The sequence below is a fragment of the Molothrus aeneus genome, chromosome 3 (assembly GCF_037042795.1).
Source record: "Molothrus aeneus isolate 106 chromosome 3, BPBGC_Maene_1.0, whole genome shotgun sequence".
Lineage (NCBI taxonomy): Eukaryota > Metazoa > Chordata > Aves > Passeriformes > Icteridae > Molothrus > Molothrus aeneus.
Window position 1 is genome coordinate 95,881,747 of NC_089648.1, and position 20,630 is coordinate 95,902,376.

Sequence of the window (20,630 nt, forward strand, 5' to 3'; positions counted from 1 at the left end):
GAGGCTCAGCCTAGTCTGGTGGAAGGTTTTCCCGCCAGCGGCTCAGGATTGGCTCGAGATGACGTTTTAAGGCCCCTTTCAACCTAAGCTAGTCAGTGATTCTATGATTTGTGGTCAGTCTCATAAATACCAATATCATCATCATCATCATCACCACTACCAGGTAATTTAATTTGCCTTGGAGATTTTCTACATTGTTGCAGTTAAAAATGGTCTCTCTCAAATCGTGTACAAAACATCTAAGTTGAAAGAACAGATGGGGGAATGCCTTCCCAGACCTCTAATGGAAACATGCTGCTGTTTCAAGATGATCAGTTGCCAAACTTGGGAACAGGAAATAATTTTTACCTGCAGGCATATTTATTTTTTACCTTTGCCTTAAAGAGATGTCTTCAGGTTAGTAAGAGAATGATTTTAAGCTTTTATGAGTTATAGTAGTATTATAATAAATAGCTATGGCAGATGAAATTCTGAAAGAATGCAGCTCCAACAAGCAGTGATCAATTTAGCATTATTGTTGGTGCAAGTCTACTGATCTGTGGAAAGGAAAGAAGACAGTCTAGTATTCACACTTGTTCTGTGTATCCTTGTTCTCCCCCAGAGCTAGAGATGACTTGACTCCTGGAAATCAAGGTAATAAAGCATTTTCTGAATTATTTGGCATAAATGTTATTAACAGAATAGATCCAATGAATGGCTGATAGAAATGAGAGAGTGGGGTGACTGGGGAAATCCAAAAGTCAGAGTCTCTAATAGAATGTAAAGGTAATTGTGATCTTGAATCCTAAAATGCATGCCAATAGTACTGTTTAGCTCTCCTGTATGTTTTTGTAACTGCCAGCGTTCACCTATTATAAAGCCCTCCTGGGAATTCCTACAGCATCTGTATTTCTGTTCAACATAATTAGAATGAATTTTATTTGATCTGACAGATAACTGTTAGTGCTGAGACTTAATGAAAAAGCTACCTGTCCAGCTGTAGAGAAAAAATGACAGGAGTTGGAGGGCACTTAGCTAGGGTTAGCAGAGCCTGTGGCAGAGAGGATCCAAAATGTCCAGACCAATAATTTTGCTCATGTTTTGGACACCAGACTGCATGAATGAGTCCAAACTTTATTAATAGCAAGAAAAGAGCTGTAAAGTTATTTTATGTTGACTGTTCATTTAGCAAACTTCAAAGTTCAACTAGATTAGTCAGCGTTTTACAAATTCTAACTGTGGACAGGTATATTATGTAGCAGAAACTATTATGTATACTTCCTGCTGACAGACTAAGCCCTGTTTGTTACAGTCTTTTTACTTTTTTTCTTTTTCCTACATGAAAGGATCATTTAAGAATATAATAGCAAGCTACTTAAAAAAGGGAAAACAAGATACAGGTGCCCAGTTTTGATACCCCCCCTCTCTAACCACCTTGAGATCTATGGTAAGTCCATGCAAGTTTTGATGCCATCCTTTTCTCTCTCCATTACGTTTGACTGAGATACATTTTCTATAACCCACACAAGACACAGGACTTTCATTATTTATAATCCATTGCAAAGGCCCTTAAAAATACATCTATATTTCTACATGTATTGAGGATAACAGAGAGTAGTTTGTGATGTTATATAGTCTTAGTCTCGTTTTGTTCATACTGCATAGCAGGTGGCTTTGTGTTTCTTCTGTGGGTCTTGGAGGAAAATGGTCTTTCTCGTGTTTTTTAAATGTATATTTATTGTTTTTCTTTCAAATTATTTATATGAAGGTGAATTTCCATTGGAAGCCACTAGAATAATCTTGTTTTCTTTTTTATTTTAAATATGAAACCATGAGTAAGTATATAGTAATAAGCCAAACATGTCCAAAACTATTCTCTGGCAACATCTTACATGGAATGGTCTCCATAAATACTAAGCGCTAATAAATTCTCTCAGTCTAAAAGCAAATTGTCTATTGTGAATGATATCCAGATTGAACTGAGTTCCTTAATGACACTCAATAATTTCTTGGAGAAAAAAAGGTGGTCTAGATGAAAATAGTGATGGTCTTTCTAAAAACTAATCCATTTAAAAGCTGGCATTTTTGGCACCCAGGAATATTCCCTCAAATGTCTAATTTGTTAAGATTGACATAGCTGGAGTATTTTTCTTGAATGTGTATAGAGACATGTGTGAAAGGTTGAGGGTGTAGAGACTGCAGAGAGAGTGTTAAAAGGAAAAGGACAGAAGCAGCCAAACTTGTCCCACCCTTGTCCACACTGCATACTTAACATTTGTTATCTTCAGAACCACACCCATGTCATTTTATGATTTGGAATCCTCAGAAATATGGAAGGGCATTGTCTCAGAGAGTGCCAGCTGGCACTGGTCACAGACAAAGCAGAGAAAGTGTTAAACATTTAAGTAGAATGTTCAATCCCTTTGGCTTGATCTTACCTCCAGACTGTATTCCATTTTGCAGTCGAGCTGCTTTGGGGGATCCAAAGAGCAGCATTTTGGCCACACCACATTATTTCAACACTTTTTGGCTTTTTAATTTTATTTTACCTTAGACAGCCGTGTTATGTGTAAGGATACAGAAAAGTCCACAGACTTAATCAGAAAAATCATAAAGCTGGGGGGTGAGATGGGGTTAGTCTGCATCAATACTTGTAAAACACAGTAGCAATTGGCACAGTATTGCTGATGCTCTCAGTTCCTCAGCACTCACTCCCAGTGGCCCCATTCTTTCCTTTTTACAAAAAACTATTTTCCTGCATTTTAATGGTAATCCTAAAAATACTAGGCCATGGAACAGCAATACTGCAAACAAGTTAAGAAAAAGGTGTAAATAAACAACAACACACAGCTGGGAGAAATGGCTGGTGCCCCAGAGGGCTGTGCAGCCTTTCAGAAGGACCAGGACACATTGGAGGGGTGAGCAGAGAACTGTCTGAAACTCAACAGAGGAAAGTGCAGGATTCTGCACCTGGAGAAGAATAGTCCCCTGCACCAGGACAGGCTGGGTGCTGACCTGCTGGAAAGCAGCTCTGCAGAGAAGAACGTGGGTGTCCATGGACAACGTGGAAGAAGAATCATGGATAACAAGTTCTCCATGAGCCAGCAGTGCCCTTGTGGCCAAGAAGGCCAATGGTGTCCTGGGGTGCATTAGGAAGAGCATTGCCAGCAGGTCAAGGGAATGAGATCCTTCCCCTCTACTCAGCCCTGGTGGGGCCACATTTGGAGTTCTGAGTCCAGTTCTGGGCTCCTCAATAGAAGAGGGACATGGAGCTCCTGGAGCAAGTCCAGGGGAGGGCAACAAAGATGATTAAGGGATTGGAGCATCGATCTTTTGAGAAAAGATTGAGGGAATTGGGCCTGATCAGCCTTGAAAACAGACAACTGAGAGTGGACCTCATCACTGCCCATCAGTATCTAAAAAGTGGTGTTGAGGAGGTTTCCAGGCTCTTCCCAGTGGTGCCAAGCAACAGGTCAAGAGATAAAGGGCAGAAACTGATGCACAGGAAATTCCTGAAATGAGGAAGAATTTCTTTGTTGTGCAGGTGACTTTGCACTGGCACAGACTGCCCAGAGAAGTGGAATCTCCCTGACTGGAGCTATTCAATAATCATCTGGACACAATCCTGTGCCATGTGCTCAAGGATGACCCTGCCTGAGCAGTGAGGTTGGACCACACGACCCATTCTGTGAGTCTGTGAAACCATGGAGTCAAGAGAAATTATGTACTGAGGAATCCTGTTTCTTGAGAGAAATGTGTACTGCATTGTGGGTGTTTATTTGGTGTTGGATTATGTTCCTGAGTGACAGGAAGAATGTTTTAGTATCTGTTGCCACAGAGAATGCTCTCATTGTAATATTTCTACTTTTCAATGACAAAACCACTAAAGCTTAGAATTCTTTATATCACTACAGTTATAAAACTTCTGCCTGAATTTAATTTTAGAGTTGCTTGCTCATCAGAATTTTGTTATTGTTTATTTCTTCTTCCTTTCTATGCATTTATCCTAAAGCATATTTAGGGTAATTGCAAACAGGGGAGTTTTTGAGTTATAGTTGATATGTGCTGATCACAGGCTTTCAAATTTTAGCCCACAGTCTGTAGTTCTATACAAATATAATTGTTCAGTTTCTTTGGAGACACACAAAATGTATTATAGCAAACTACTTCTATGCATGAATAGACAACCTATGTGAAAACCTTAAATTATGAACAGCCCCTTGAAAACTAACTGCTGTATTCCTTCTGGTAGAAATCAGAGAGAAAAACTTCAAACAAATCTCTAAGAGACTTAATCGTATTGACTGAGAACAAAATGGTCATTAATGAACACAACTAAACCTTCTCACTTGACAGGATCTAAGTTGGAAGTTATGCATATCCAACCTAAAGAACCTTACATGAACTGTATTTTTTATATAGCATGTGATCCATAAGCTTTGACACCTGCAGCACTATGTCATTCAAAATTTGACACATTCATAATCACTAGTTGGATGTGAAAGTCATATTTCAGTAAAGTAGTATTGAGGAAAGAGAAAAGAAATTATTGAATATCTCTTGAGCAAAGCAAACTTCTGCTGTGATTTACCCTGTCCTATGAAAGTGTCACGCTTTCCCAGTAAGTAGATAGCCAGCCAAAAAAAAAGAGAAAAAAAGTAAAAAAACCAAACCCAGATGAAAATGAAAAGGCAAAGAATTTAAAAACTGAAATCATGATGGTTAATATTGCAATATGACAGTCTGATCTCAGAATATTTTGCAAACAAGTTGCACCAAAGTAGTTTTAATGAATTGTTCATCGTGTTCTGTACAGTACCAATTGAATTCCCTATCACATTTACTATGCCAGAAGGCTAAAATCTGCTAAAATGAACACTTCACATTTACTTTTAGGAAAATACTTTTAATATTCAGGAATAATTCAGTAAAACTTACTTCAAAGTCAAGGTCCGAATAACGTGATTTTCTTCTCTATTAAGCAGTAAAAAAAAAGAAAAAAGAGGTTTTATTAACAAGGGGACTATTCAAATCATATTAATGAGTCTAAATAACATTCTTTTGTTCCTATCAGGTATATATTAGGTGTTTTGTAAGAAGATAGAGATTTTTATCTTGATAATTTAAGAGTAATGTGTGACTTTGCATAGTTTATTAGACCAGTATCATCATATTTTCTCTGAAATAAACCAGAATGCACTTCAGTGGGATGCATAATGTGCATGTTATTTGCATGCAATTGAACCTGTTGCTGTATAAAATATTTCTATACTTTCTGTGGTATTTGAAAATTATCATCATATTTATACATTTTTACGCAGGTACCTATACATATCTATGATTTAGACTTTTTATAGGTTTACAGAAATTGATTCTTTCCTACATCAGGCTTACATTGGTACAACTCCATTGATTTTAATGGAATAAATGACAGCAAAATCAAGCCGAAGCCACAGCTTCAGCTTGTTTGTTTGCAATGGCAATCTGAATGGAGAAAGCAATGACTTTGTTTTAAACTTATGACAAATCTGATTCAAAGCATCTGATATAAAGCAAGAATGATTTACTAGTGAAGTAATCACTTGTATAAAATGCAACAGAATATGATTGCTTAGACACATTACAAATAATTTAGCACAGAATTTTTTAGATCCAAAAAGAAATCAATTATAAAGTCAAATTATATCAAAAAGAAGCAGAAATATTATAGAGAAGGGATAAAAATATATTTTTCTTTTAAAGTTGGAAATTAAATGGCTTGCAATAGATTAAAGAGATGCAGAAAGAAGAAGCTAGGTTGTGAGAGCTGAAAAGAATGCAAAAAAATTGAGAATGAGAAAAAAGATACATTTGTCTACAGGAAGGAGGGTTAAAGAAGAAAAAGGTACTCCCAAACCCAAAAAGGCTTGCTTTGAAGCTTAACTCTAATTTTTATGATAGCATATGATGGCTTTAAGTCACGGTGAAGGGACCTTTTCACACTGCATTGAATTTCTTCAGTGAAGAAGAATCAAACTCACTAAGTCAAGAGGAAGAATCTTTCTGATTTTGATATTATTTGGTTTAACAAACCTGCAGGTTTTAGTAAGCTGCTTTGTTTTCCTGGAATTGAAAGGAATGATTTTACAAGTCTTCCAGCTGTAAAAAGTGGAAGATGTTTGGTCTCCGAGCCCTTGATTATACCACTTTGTGACATGTTGTCTGGTTTTGTAGTAAAATTTTAATCCTCCATTCCACAATAATATCAGGAATATTACTGCAACACTGTAGACACTCTGATGCGTAAAGATTTCTGAGGCTCTATAAAATAACAGTCTAAGTTAAAACCACCAACGAAAAAAAGCTTTGGAGAAGGTATCTTTAATCATCAAGGGCTGATTTAAAGAGAATCTATTCATTTGTGATGAGGAATGATCTACTTTTAAGGTACAATTAGACCACATCTACCATTGAAAAGGCTCAGTGGCTACAAAATAAGAAACACGTACAACAGATAATGCAGTGAAATTTATAGAAGTAACTTTGAAAAATGTTTGAAAAAGCTATTTTTAAGTTAGAGTTCAGTAATAAACCTGATACCAATGAATCCTAAGTAAAAATACAGCAAATTTAGGAAAAAAAAGTTCAGTTGGCTAGGTACTGTGATTTGTAAAATTGAAACATTTGTATATTTCTTTGTGTGCTTGACTGCAGTGAAAATATTCCTGGCATAGCTGGATTATTAGGTTTTGCACCCAGACAACTCTATCACTGCTTAAATGGTGAAAATACATAACCATCAGACAGCAAAATATTCAGCTGTGCTACTGTCAGAGAGAGGCAAGTATTGCAATTCAGCTGTTAGCTCACACCAGTTATGACTAAACAGGTCATATACCACAGGTTTTTCTCAGTGAGGATTTTTCTAGGGCTCAACAAGAACCTATCACAAAAACATTTATTTTAAACTTATATAGTAAGGAACATCTGTTCCTGAGCTTGTGCTTCACATTTTTTGTGTGGCTGCATACAATGAAATACAGTTACAAGCGCTGCCCGAGCATCAAACATAAAATGTGTGTAACTGCCACAGGAGCAGAAAAGTTCTGCAAGGTTTGAAAACCAAAGGATGCTGGTTATGAATGTGATCCTGAACCTTGGAAAGTTATTTGCAATATTGTCACTGACATCACTAGGTACACGATCAGGTCCTCCTGGGTGCTACATCATTGTCCTGAAATGACAGCAGTGTTATTTTTTGAGAGGGGGAACATATTCAGAAGCATGAAGTCATTAGGAAACTTACAAGGATGAAGGAGTTTCCACTCAGTCTCAATTGGAAGTTGAAATTTTACTCAATTATTCTAGTTTCTGTATGATATATAACAGCCATGAAAAAAGTTGCATTAATTGTGACTGCATATATTCTTTTCCTCTTATATGAAGTTTGTTATGTCTCTTTTGGCTGATGAAAATGGAGCTTTCCACACATACCTAAATGCTTTCAGAAATCAACCATCCAGCTCATTCTACACATTAAACTGACAAAAGGCAATTGAGTGGAATAAGGGGGTGAATTTCCTTGTGTCAAATGAGCTGCTGAACTGGTCACACCAATATGTTTTTTTCCAAAAAGCTGTTCCCTTTATGCACCTGCAAAACTGAGAATTATTTTAGCAACACAAAAATTACACTGGAAGTTGGTGGGTTTTTCCCAAGGATCAGTTGGAGATTCACTCGAGTATTAATGTTAAAAGAATACAAATAGCAAAAAACTGTAAAGGATATTATCTATGGTTTGCCTCATTTAGTATTTTGTATTTGACCAGGTCCTGCTATGATGTTTCAGGAATGATACAAGTATCATTCCTGAAAGTATAAAATCACATTTCTACTACAATACCTTCCGTAAGTCTTCAGTAGTTTCAGAATTTCCTTGGGAGGAGCTTATTCTGAAATCTAAAATGTGCTGAGGTAGTGAATTCCACAGTTTAAATATGTAAAACATGACGAAGGAAATTAGGTTGTTTATCTCTTTGACATATTATTGATATTCCTCTTTTTGATATTATAGGAGACATGAATAATAGTTTCCTATTCCCTCCTCACTCATCTGTTCTCCAAGCTGAAGAGCCCCAAATGCTGCAGAACTGCAAGGGTCAGTAATAAAGGGAGTGTATAAAACCTGAAGATCCATGCAATTAGTTTTGCATGGAAACTACTAAGGGAATTAATTAATTAATAATTAATTAAAAATTAATAATTACTAAGGGAAAGAGTGGAATCCCTTCACTCTAGTTTTGAAAGTGAAGTTTGACTAAGTTTTAGAGACATATATTGTAGATGTTCTTGCACTGATAGAAAAGATGACCTGACAAGAATTTTTCCATCTCTGACTTCTATGGCTCTTTAATCTTAATTGATAAAACCAATTTTATGTCGAAAAAAACCTGTACCCTTCATGCCAGAGCCAAAATAAAACTCTGTGAAAAGATATTTGTGTAGTAATTTATTTTAAATCAATTTTGCTTTGTGCTAATCACGTATAGCTTCTCTGTGTAATTCCAGAACAACTTTAAACTCTGCTGAGGGACAAAAATAGAATTTTGAAGAATAATTTCCATACACCAGCACACACTAATCTGCTGGCACCAGGAAAGAGCTGCTCCTACGAAAAGACTAATAAAATCCCTCTCCATGTCTGTAAAATGACAAATGCCTGTTTTTCTTCTTATTCTACTCTGCATTACACCACTATCTGATTAATTACATCAGATACTCCTAAAGATATATTTCATTGTGCAAAGCATAATTGAAACCAGAGATACCATATTATAGAGACGGCTATAACCATGCTTCCATTAATATAAAGTCCTATTATCAGCAGTTTATAATTTGCTCTGAGATGAGATTTGACACACAAGATCTTAGCCTGAGGAGGATTTTTTCCCAGGAAAAAAGTAAAGAAAAATCTGATTTGACCCTCAGAGATATAAAGGTGGAAGATATAAAGATAGTTTTGATTTTAAATGCCTTTTGTGTATATATAACTGAAAAACACTCTAGGATTGTTGGCTGCTAGCTCATAACATGAGCTAGACATAAAGGCAGTAAATTTTCATGGAAAAAGAATTTATTGTGGGAATTTTAAGTCTTTAAACACACTAGCAAATTTAGTATGCCAATACAGAGCATAAACATAACTTCAAATATCTCACTTGAAAAGTATTCTGACAAATTGTTGTGTCCTGCTGCTCCCTGTTTTTATAGGGCAGCCTGAATATTTATTTACTTAATCAACTAAGACCACTTGCTTTGTGTTTCTGAATGCTTTGAGGGAAAATGTAGCACTTGTTAAATAGGCAATGATAATATAAAGTCTGCAATATATGCTGCATTTTACAAGACTGATTAAAATTTCAATGCTTCACATCTTCAGTTACTACAATAAACTCTGCCTGATTCTACCCCCCACTTCTGTAAGATACCCTGAAAATAACCTGCATCAATTTCTGAAGTCAGAGGACTCTGGGACCTATTCAATCAAGTGAAAGAAAGAGAGGGTTGTTACAGGGCTAGACTTCATTTTACTGAGAGTCACAAAATTGGCAAGAGCTGTCTCCACAGCTTATTGAAGAATGAAATGAGGAATGGAAGGGATAGAAATCTGAGATACAGAATGCCTGAAAATATATGCAATGTGGAAACATGATAAAGAAGAAATTCCTGTGGTGCTCATCTCTATATTTTTGTTCTCTCTTTTTTTTACTTCTCATGTCATAAATCAAAATCACAACATTTTGCTTTATTTCCCTGCCTGATGCTCTGGTACTTTATAGATGAAATTGACTATTTTAATTTTGTATTTTTCCCTTCTTTTCCTGGTTTGGGAATTGGGTTTATTATTATTATTTTAGATCTTGTTCCTTCCCTGCTGTTTTTATCTCATTCTTCCTAATACCTTAATTTTGTTTTTCCTCCATTTCTGCCATATTTCCCACCTTTTTTTTTCTGCTCTTTACCGATCTTTAATTTTTCTTTGCATTTCACTATCTTAAACATACCCCTTTATTTTCTCAGCTGTAGCAGTATTTTCTTCCTTAAGTCCCTTGTCAGTGATTTGGCCAAGGACCTACAGAGTTGACTGAATGTATTAAGAGCTCTCATAAATGAATATGGAAGGATTATTTTGGTCACACAATCAACTTACTACACATAAAAATCTCACAGCAGAATCTGAGACAGAAAAACAAAGAAGATAAGAGACTGGAAAGAGAATTTCAGTTCTTTACGTGACAAATAATTTGTGAAGTCCTTTCCTTCCTGTTCTTGTAAAGCACATGACATTTCCTCACTCCACCCCCCTTAATAAATGTTTCTATTGCCTGTATTTGCATGTTTTTAATTTTATAATATTTTATAGTCTTTGTCTTCTTTCAGCTCTTTTCCATTTCTGCTTAGACTACGCTAACCGCAGTTCCCTTCAAAGAACCGTTCATTCTTCCACAAAGCTAACAATGCAAGTCTCTTCACAGGTATCTACTTCTTCATCCATTTTTTTTTGCCCAATAAAAAGAGATTAATTACTTTTTCTGGAGATATGTTTCCCAGATCAACTTCTTCCTCTACATTTAATCCTCCTTTCCTCTGCATCTAAGTGTCTGGGAATGCAATACTTCACTTCAAAGTAATTTCACTTTAATGAGCACAACACTCATTTTGTACATTTTCAAAACAACAACCATTCCAAAAGACTGAATTGAGTGTTCTCTTCATTAAAATCAAAACACTTTGAACTGAAGGAGCATACTACAAGCCACTTTGATGCCAAGGTAGCAAAGCCAGTTTTAATCCATGCATATAAGGAATGTTCAGGAGATTAACCAGATATTTGATTAGTCCTCCTCAGAAACTCTGTGTTGTGCTAATATGCCTGCCTGTGCCTATAATCACATAAGTACTGTTGGGTGCATACCAAATACAATAAAAATCACCGATTTGCACATTGCAAATCTGCACGTCCTTAAATTTATACTTATCTGGGCAATACTTGTATGTAAATATTATGGCATTCTCAAGCTATCTTTTGCACACTAAAATTCCTTCAGACATAGTAAAGCATTTAATTGTTCACGTCTAAGCATTTCCTTAGGAAAAAAAATAGATGAAAAAGTTTTAGAAGAAAGTTTGTGACAAACAGGAGGATGCATCTGACTAAATTTCGGACATCAACATGTTTGGTGCTTGTGTTTGAACTACTCATTCTGGCTTCCTCTATGGAATCTGAAAAGAGACACATGCACTGAGGTATGTAATTTACTTTATCCTGGAGCAGATGTCTAAAAGTGGCCTAAAAATGGCTATTTGTCTCAATTGACTCTATAGGGGAGCCAAATGTGAAGAACTCTTTGTCCAATTCAGAAGGGGAATGTCTACATTTAGATATTTAATGGTAGGGTTGGTGGATCCTCCTTTCAGGGTTAGAAGTCAGGATATAAGTTTTTTTGTGCTGATATTGTAGCTGTGTTCCTAGTACAAGCTGATAGGAGGGGGAAGCTTTCTGCTGCTCAGGATATTCTCCTTTAGAGCTGGTCTAGTCATGCTCTGTCAGGAAAGAGGTGGGTAGGGTGATCTTGAATGTCCTGCTGCAGTTTTTGCTGCTCCATAATGTCTGACAAAGCCCTGTCTTTTGAAAAGTCTTGCAATCTTCCAAAAACCAAATTCCTTGCCTCCCCATTTTTACTTCGTTTAAGGCAGACACAAATGTTAATCCAGCGGGTCACTTCCAGCCAATAACATTTTGGGCTTTGCCTCAACCCTTGCTTCTTACACATCTGCATAGTAAAAACACAATCACATTCTTTATCTGGGTGGATCTGCTTATCAGGATCTGTTTGAGACTCTGATTTTCTTCTACATACAATTTTCTTTCATGCTCCTATCTTCCTTTCAGTGCAGCACATCTTTATCTTCAGTTCAGTGCAGCACATCCTCATCCAGTAATTTTGGGAATCACAAAGGCAGACACAAAAGCTGAAACAGTTTCTTTAATTTCTGACCTGCCCTAGTATCTGTGCTTTTTTCCTAATACATGGGTTATGCTGGGTTTCATGAGGTTTACAAACATAACTGGTTTTCTGGATCAAAATACAGCCTGCTAAACCTAGTATGTTTCCCAAGTTAGAAGAAGCTACATATTTACTATTTTGTAATGTTTTACTGCACTTTCTACTACATATTAGTCCCTCCTGAGTGTAAAAATGATCTACAGAATGGTGACTGAGCTTCTGTGTCTACACCCCATCTTAGAGATAAAGTTAAAATATGATACAAATACAGTTAGAAAAATAACTTTAAAGGAGCAGTACATTATACTGATCAATTTTCAGACCTATACTCCAAAGTGGTGTCAGGAACTATAATTTTGTGTACAATGAAGTAACTATTGTCACAATTTTTACAACTTAACTAAGATCTGATCTTTTTTTTTTTTTTTTAAGGTGTCCTAGATGAACTTTGTCACCAATGGAAGAAAAGAGGCATCACCAGAAATTTATTTAGAGTGGAGGTTTGGTGGCAAATATGTCCATCTTCTCAAAGAATTATGAATCTTCCTCACATATCCATATGTCTAATATTAACTGGACTGGATTTAAGCCTCTGTATCTGACAAAAATGATCTGAAAGATGGAATTGTAGATAGCTGGGAGAGGATACTGCTGGAAGGTGACCTTATCTATTCTGCTTCTGGGGTTGCATTAAATTTGAGAACTCCTGTGCATCACCCAAGATCTATTAACTAAAATACCTGAACTGAGGGCAGTAATTTCTTTAACAATGCAGACTTGCTTTGAAAGATCCTGTCTGAGAAATGAAAAGGCAAGCATTTAAACTATCTTTTAGAAATAATTTTGAAAATTTCTTCAAGATTATACATATTCACTTTAACAACAACCAAAACATGGATAATTTTTGATTCCTTGCAGATCCGCACACTTCATTTTCTAATAATTTTTAAGTTGAATCAACTCTTGTAAAAACTTGTTGTAGTATGCACACAATATAAACAGCACAGAAAATATTTTCCTTTCAAAGCCTGTAAAGATATCTCTTAAAAAGAATCTAAATTCTGATATTCTGCCCAAACTCTTCATAAAACTTCATCTTCATCAAACTTCAATTCCATTTTAAAAGAAGCATCTATAAGTATCCACCATTTATGAAGTATCAGCTACAGTTGCATCTAAAAATTGAAAAATAAGGCTGAGTCTCTTCTTCCCTACGCAGACAGGTCTAAACACTGTAGAGCCATGGCTAATCGCTTCAAGTTTGCACAATAAAGTAGAATTTTTTTCCATGCGTGACTTCTTTCAGAGAATGAGTGAGTACCATGTTTTTCTCATTTGTCTTTCTCTTTCCCACAAAATGCCATGTTTCACAAAATCTGACGCGCTGGTGAAATGTATTCCCAGGTCTTAAGGAGGTCCAAGTATGAAATAAACTCCAGCTCACTACTGGCTTTCACATGTAAAAGCTTAATAAGAATGGCAGTATTTGATGCTTAGGTCTTAACCATTTATTTCAACAGTTTTCACTTTGAAAATGCTTAAATCCCACAGACAGATTGTAGTAATAACTGAAAGCCTTTTAAAGGCTTTTCAGTTCACTTTTGCAATCTGACTGGAATCTATGATACTCCACACGAAGCCCACCTGTACCTATTGCACACATCAGTTGTACCAATGCCTGCATGCACATGCAAACAAAACTAAATCAGTAAATGGTGAACTATTGGATGGAAGAATCCAAGATTTACACCAATGAGAGCAGAATCAGACCTATCATATCTGAGACAGATATGATTGTCAGCAATAAAACAGCAAATATTTTCAGCTGCATGTGCTTGCAGGTAGGGCCAATGATTAGCACTTTTATCTTGCAGGAATAGTTTTTCTTCTCATAGCAACACAGAATTTTCCAGTGGACTTTACCTGGTAGGTCACGAAATCCTCGGCAGTCGTGTGGAATGTTAAATCTCCAGAACTATATTTTTTCATACAGACTGGCTCTGAAACTTTAGTCTTGTTTTCTAGGTATAAACACTTCTGATAATAAGAGAAATATGAACAGCAGTGTATGATCCCAAACAATAATTTATACTGAATTAAAACATTAGCTTCACCCCTTAGACACAAGACACAATTTATTGTCTTACCATAAAATTAGAACAACCGAGCATGCAATTTGTTTATGCACCACTGACCTCTAAAGAGCTCATTGATATTGTGGATCCAGTTTCACTTCTTGATAATCCTGCATTGTCATCCAGCTCTGAAGCAATGAAATTCTTCACTGCTGTGCGGGGCTCAAACGGCAAACTCTGCATATGTTCTTGGGTGGGAAGATGCTGGTCTAAATTGATATTAAATTGGTCCATTACAGAGGGATTCATATTGAACTCGGGATTAACTTTGTAGTGCAGCAGCCTTTCATGAGGCAAGGTATCCATGCCTATATTCATTTTGCTTTCATCTTTCAGGGATGGCTGGGTATTTACTGAGCCCCGGGGCATGACTATATAGTCGCTCTCTATCATCCGCTCTTGAGGATGGACTATGTCCATATCTGCACCTCTCAAATTGTCGTCAGTGCATAAATACACAGTCCTCCTCAGCTCGCTGTTGTCTTTTTTCAAGCACTGATTGGCCAGTTCACTCATACTCATAGGCATGTGGAGACCTGTTGGTTGCTGGATGATGACTTTGGAGATGATGTTTCCAGGCAAGGTTGAATAGCTCATTCCTTCTGGGTTTGGTCCCTTTTCCTCCTCTTCATCATTTAGTGAAATTCTAGAAAGTGTTCCTGTTATAGTGGCTGCTCTGCAAGGTCCAATGTCTTTATGCAGAACTGTGGGCCAGAGAATAGGATTCTTACAGCATGAAACCATATCAACCTAACACTGCTTTTTATTGTGGCTTTATCTAGCAGTGATTCTTTACCAGTGTATCTTCTAAAATATTTTCTATCCACTTATTAGCTTTCATGTTATAAATATTGTTTTTGGAAAAGCTTTTCTGTGATTTTGGGTTTTTTGTTCTCTTAATTTGCTGTGTATAACTGATCTCTGACTAACTTCAGTCACTTATACGACTTAAAACCACTTCATTTGTTCCTACTGACTTCTATAGATTTTAGGTGAGTTAGAGCTTAAGCACAAGCCTGCCATGTGGAACTCATTAAGGGTTTTCCAAAAAAATACAGTATGACATCCCTACTGCCATTATTAACTCCACATAACCTTCTGGAAAATGTCAAACAGATTGTAAGGCAGAATCATTTTGTCAATCCATTGTAATGACCCACCATAAGACTATAACTATGAGCATGTGTTCCTAAACTCCTAAATGTTCCTTTTCACTGACTTTTAAAAACTCTTCTCTGTAAATTATGTTTTAAATAAAAGTGACAAAAGAATTACCACATTGGGAAAAAATTCCATTGGTATGGAAAGAATATTTTACTGTATCTGGAAAGGTTATAAAGAATATAAACATGTTTTATAGCAGAGTCATAATCCACTTCTGTTCTAGGCCTAGACCTTCCTGGTCAAACTTGTAGCAACATTCAATGATTTTTTTGGGGGCGAGGTTTACATGTAAAAGTTACTAATCCTGTTATAAAATTCAAAATTTCCAGAAGCATTGAAGAATGGCTTCAAAAGCAAAGCAGCTATTCAATCACAATTATTCATCTTTCAAAAAACAAACAAACAAACAAAAAAAAAAAAGAAGAAGAAGAAGAAGAAAAAAAAAGTATGTCTATAATCCAAAATCTGTAATGAAAGAAAAAGGGTAGAAAACAATTAAAGTAACCAATTGCTGGACTTATTCCAGCTGCCTACAGGGATTTTATGGTCCTGGTTGAAAATATTTTCATTCACACCAGTGCTATTTTATACAACAAAACCCAGCTCATGGGCTGAGACAGAAAGACAGACTCAAGTATCAAGGTTTTACATTTGCATAGATTCTGGTTGCCCAAGGGCTCTGATGACCCAGATCCCCCAGCACCCGCCTGTCAGTTCACTGCCTTTTCCATAGCAAGCAGCTCATAAGACATCTGACTCTCCTTCCTCACACTAAACTAACTCGCATTTTTTCCATTATGAAAATAATGATTTTCTTCTAAACAACAGTGCACAAATACCTGAATTCAGTGTCTGCTTCATTGTTTCCAGTGACACTTGTTCAGACATTTCAAACAGTGATCTATCCTTAAATTTTTTCATTATCAGAAAGTGAGTTCAAATGCTTATCAAGTAAAGCCTGTTCATAACAGCATTCAAAGTCAATCTCCTTTAGGACACCTCTGGCAAGGCCCTCTGTACTGCAGAGCTATGTTATCACAGAAGTGGGAACTACATGGATCAATGCTGGATTTTTGTCTGCATTGGATGGTGACACACAGGCATTTGTGCTACAATGCGCTACCCTGATTCCTTCAAAATACATGTGCATATTAAAACTGATCTGTAGGGAAGAACTAAGTCTATATAGCAAGAAACTCACTCACCTTTTTTAAAGGTGGGTGACTGGAAACTCAAACTTCACCTTAATGAGATCAGCTTTCTTGGCTCTGCATTTAGCCAGTGAAGAGAAAGTGTCCTTTAGGTGGCTGATGCAGAAGAGCTAAATCAGGCTTCTGCTCTGACTCACCCCATAGAGAGGACACACTCTCCCTTTATTGAAAACTGAGGGTGTTTAGGCAAGACTGTTTCCCTAGGAAAAACTGTCCTTTGGAAATATCTCCTAGATTAAAATACTTCTGTAGAGTTTAAATAGTAATTTATTTTATACTGCACTATTTAAGCAAGGTTGGCAAATAAATAGGTGAAAATTTGTTGTCTTTAATATACGGAAACAAATATAGCCAACTGGTTAAAGATCACACTACTGAAATATATTTTTAAAACCTGCAACTTTTCTCATTAAAGTGGAATAAAACTTAATTTGCTTAAACTATTGTTGATTTCACTTAGAGTCCTAAAAAACATACCCATTTTAAAATGAATGCAAATTGATGCATCCTTCATATACACAGCTGTCAAGATGCACTATTTTTTTATTGTTGAAGTAAAATGATGTTTTCACATTTGCTTGTGTACCAGGGAAGGAAAGCTTAATGCATTAAGAATAATCTTCTTTCCACAACTATTTGCTTTTTAATAGACAGTCACACCTTTGACTACTTTCTAAATGCTCAATTCTAGTTAATGACCCTAGTAACACAATTAAATAATGTATTCACAAAGTGACATCATTTTCCACATTTTATTTTGTTTAAATGAATAAATATTTCCTACAAACAGCTAAACCCCAATATTTTTCTGGTTTTCACTTCACAAGGAACTTGTACAAGAGTATTTGTTGGCTAAATACTCTCTCAATGTTCTTACCTGACCGACAAGCAATGTCTACATCCTTCTCAAAATCAGTCTGTAACAAGAAACAGTGAAACAGAACAGCCATTAATAATTCAAAAATAAACCACAATACCTTTTTGCCAACTAGCACTTCCAAAATGTCCTACTTACAGGGCCATAAGCCATTAAAAATGGTTTCTTGTTGCTGAGGTGAAGTGTATTGTTTTACAACAGAAGAGCTTTATAAAGTTTCCTAAAGTATAACTGGGTGGTTTTCAAAGCATGCTGCCTGACCAGAAAAAAATAAAATAAAATAGGTGGAAGTAGAGTATATAATTTTAATAAAATGATACGGTGTATAGTTTTTAAGGTATATGGAAGAATAACTTCTACATCTCACCAAAAGATCTTCTTTAAGGAAGATTTTCATGGTAATGTTATGAAAAAAAGTATGAAAAATAGCCTGCAATACAAATTATTGTGAATAAGTGTAATTCAAATAGTCCATCCTGTTTGAAATGTCTTTAATTTGTGTAAATGAAGTGCTTATGTTATGAAAAATTCTGTCATTTCTTTCTATTAATCTAGTCATATAAAACTTTTGTACTCCCTGAAAACAACTACTATTTATTTCATTATTCAAAAATTAATTGTGAGAATAAGGAATAATTTTAACAGTTCAAAAACAAAGCACACTTTTCCTAGTTAAACAAAACTATTCTGTTAGAGAATTTATTTACTTTTTCTTTTTATTTTCACAAGAAGTTTATTCCATGCTAAATGTTCAGCAAAACTGATCTCTTTCTTGCTTGTGAAGTCCAAACATTAAATTCTTTTTCTGATTCATCATTTGAAGGGCATCTGCTTGCTGTACCTTGCATTCTTGCTGAGCCTTGCATGTCTTTAGGGCCTGATTCTGACCCCACTATAGTCAATGACGAACTGGCGTTCAAAGTGAAGAGACCACTATGTTGTATTAATACATTACCTAATATTATTAGCAAAATTCACTATCTCTTAATTTAACACACTAAATAGATTTCCCCTGTAGAATATCTAGCACTTTCTCCTCATCTTGTTTGAGAACATTTTTCAAGACCTCAGGAAGGGAAATGCATCAGCACTCTACAGCAACACTAGAAAAAGTCACAATATATTATTAAATTCTTTTTTGTTCTCTAATTTAAGATTCTTTTGTCCTACAGAACACTGGTGGAAGATACCAAGTCACTGTGCTCCACTAAACAAACACACCAATAATTTAAAACTAGCTAAGATATTTAAGCATGCAGATGATAACCTAAACAGTCTTTTGCTTAGGTGTTAATATTTCAGCCATGCAAACTTGTCACATACAACACAGTATGTTTTTCTTTCTATTAGGAACACTAAATTCATAGTCAAAGAAGAAAATAAAAGCTAACCATGATTTGAGCATGTCCATTAGGAAAAGAGCTTGAAGAATCTGCATTGATTGGATCCTGGCAATTTCTTAGCCGACATCTGAATGCATCTTGAACCTGTGAAAAAAATATCTTATACTGATTCTTGTGAAACATTGTAGACTCCTAGCAGAGATTAAATTAAACCATATGGAATATGATGCATGACTTTTCTTTAGCCCACTTCATAAATCAGAGGCAATAAACATAAATGGCTATTTCTGTCATTTCATACATTTGTTATACTTTGTGGCTGGTATAAATTTGTCAGTCTATCACATAGAGACCACAGAATTAGTTTTATGTATGTCCAGAATTAGCTACTAGAGAGTGATTATATGGTATTTAAGCCACATTTGTCTTGGTGATAGTATTTGGCTTTGTCTTATTCACTTTGGTAAATGTCTGATAACAAGATTAATAGACATACTGTTAACTGTTAATATTGCAAGATAAAGTGTATCTTCTTGATAAATGTATGATTCTTGAAAGACAGTTCTTTACAGTTATTGTAACCAGACAGTTATTGAAATCAGTTCTTAACAAATATTCTAATCTCCTAATTGTACTTTAAAGAATAAGTCTATTTGAAAGACAATACTGATTCCAATAATAATCTTTAGCTCCATGTACAGGGAATCTAATGCATCTCTTCTAGGAGTAAAATTCTCCAGATGAGAGAAGTATCTTCAATGTGAGCACATGAAGAAAAGTGGACTTTTTGCACATAGACAGATTTTTTAAAAGTACAAAAGCAAGACGTGACTTGGGAAACGAGAACTTGGTTTGGTGATCCAATTTCTTGTTCAAATATAAAAAGTACTATGAATGAAATGCCTAAAAAAACCTGCATTCCATTTATTGTCTGTAAAAATTATTTGATATCTTATTCAGAATAATTAAAAGGGATAAAATTTTCTCCTACTCATGGACATTTTGTGAACAGCAGAAGAGGATAATTCATCAATTGTTGCTGGTGAGGAGCAGTCCCCTTTAAATGTATCATATTCTAATGTGAGTTTTTTAGAAGCTATCACAAAAGAAAAAATGAAATGAAAAAAATTATAAATAGCAAGCATTTTATTAAAGGGCTCAACCCTTAAATGAATAGGAGTGCTTTGCAGTCTTGATAAGTGACTGCTACAGGTGGAGGGAGCAAAAATAGGGCAGAAGGAAGAATGAAGCAAGGTGGGAAGGTTTGGATTGATTTCAAAACACCAAGACTTACCACACATTGTAATTTAAAGTTTGCTGTATTGAAACTCAGATTGTGATTTTAGGTCACTACACTTGCTTTGGTTTTCCATGTTTTTGATGTTAATTTAATTTGGCATCTCCCAGTTGCTGCAAATTTAATCCAAGTCTTCTCTCACTTTATCAATGCTAAAGTTAGGTCACACTTCAGAGTTTTATACTCTTGGATAAGCACTGGCACAGTGATTTGACAAAAAATAAAATAAAAAATGCTTCCTTCAAAGCATCCCCAGCTGTGCTAAATCTCATCTCCAGGCACATGATGCTTGACTCCAAAGCATAGTTACTTCAGAACATACTGTTTATCTCACTCCACTCTGTACAGTGGGCCTCCTAATTTTTGGGACTCTTTGTTCATGGATGTTCCTCAGTTCTAATAGGTCTAGAAATCTCAAGAACTCATGTCATATTTTCAGTGCCTTCTACTTAAAGCAGTGAATCTTGATTTTAGGATCCTCTTGAATGTGCATGTTTCTTACAATGCTTCTGAAGTGCAAGCAGCATATGATCTGAACATGTTAACAGAATGTAAAATGTAGCATTATCCAGGATAC

At 35.6% G+C, this 20,630-nt stretch overlaps 1 protein-coding gene across 6 annotated transcripts in view; it reads right to left on the reverse strand.

Annotated features, from left to right (window-relative positions):
- The window catches only part of ADGRB3 (adhesion G protein-coupled receptor B3), a 446,706-nt gene that overhangs the window by 6,158 nt on the left and 419,918 nt on the right, over positions 1–20,630 (reverse strand). For 3 of the 6 annotated variants that reach the window (XM_066547459.1, XM_066547457.1, XM_066547458.1), the window contains 5 exons: positions 18,805–18,900; positions 17,414–17,453; positions 14,222–14,865; positions 13,950–14,063; positions 4,918–4,953 (listed from right to left, as the gene is read on the reverse strand). In XM_066547459.1, the coding sequence (XP_066403556.1) occupies positions 4,918–4,953; positions 13,950–14,063; positions 14,222–14,865; positions 17,414–17,453; positions 18,805–18,900 (930 nt within the window). The remainder of the gene's footprint in view (positions 1–4,917; positions 4,954–13,949; positions 14,064–14,221; positions 14,866–17,413; positions 17,454–18,804; positions 18,901–20,630) is intronic. The other 3 variants (XM_066547462.1, XM_066547461.1, XM_066547460.1) reach the window with 2 other exon arrangements.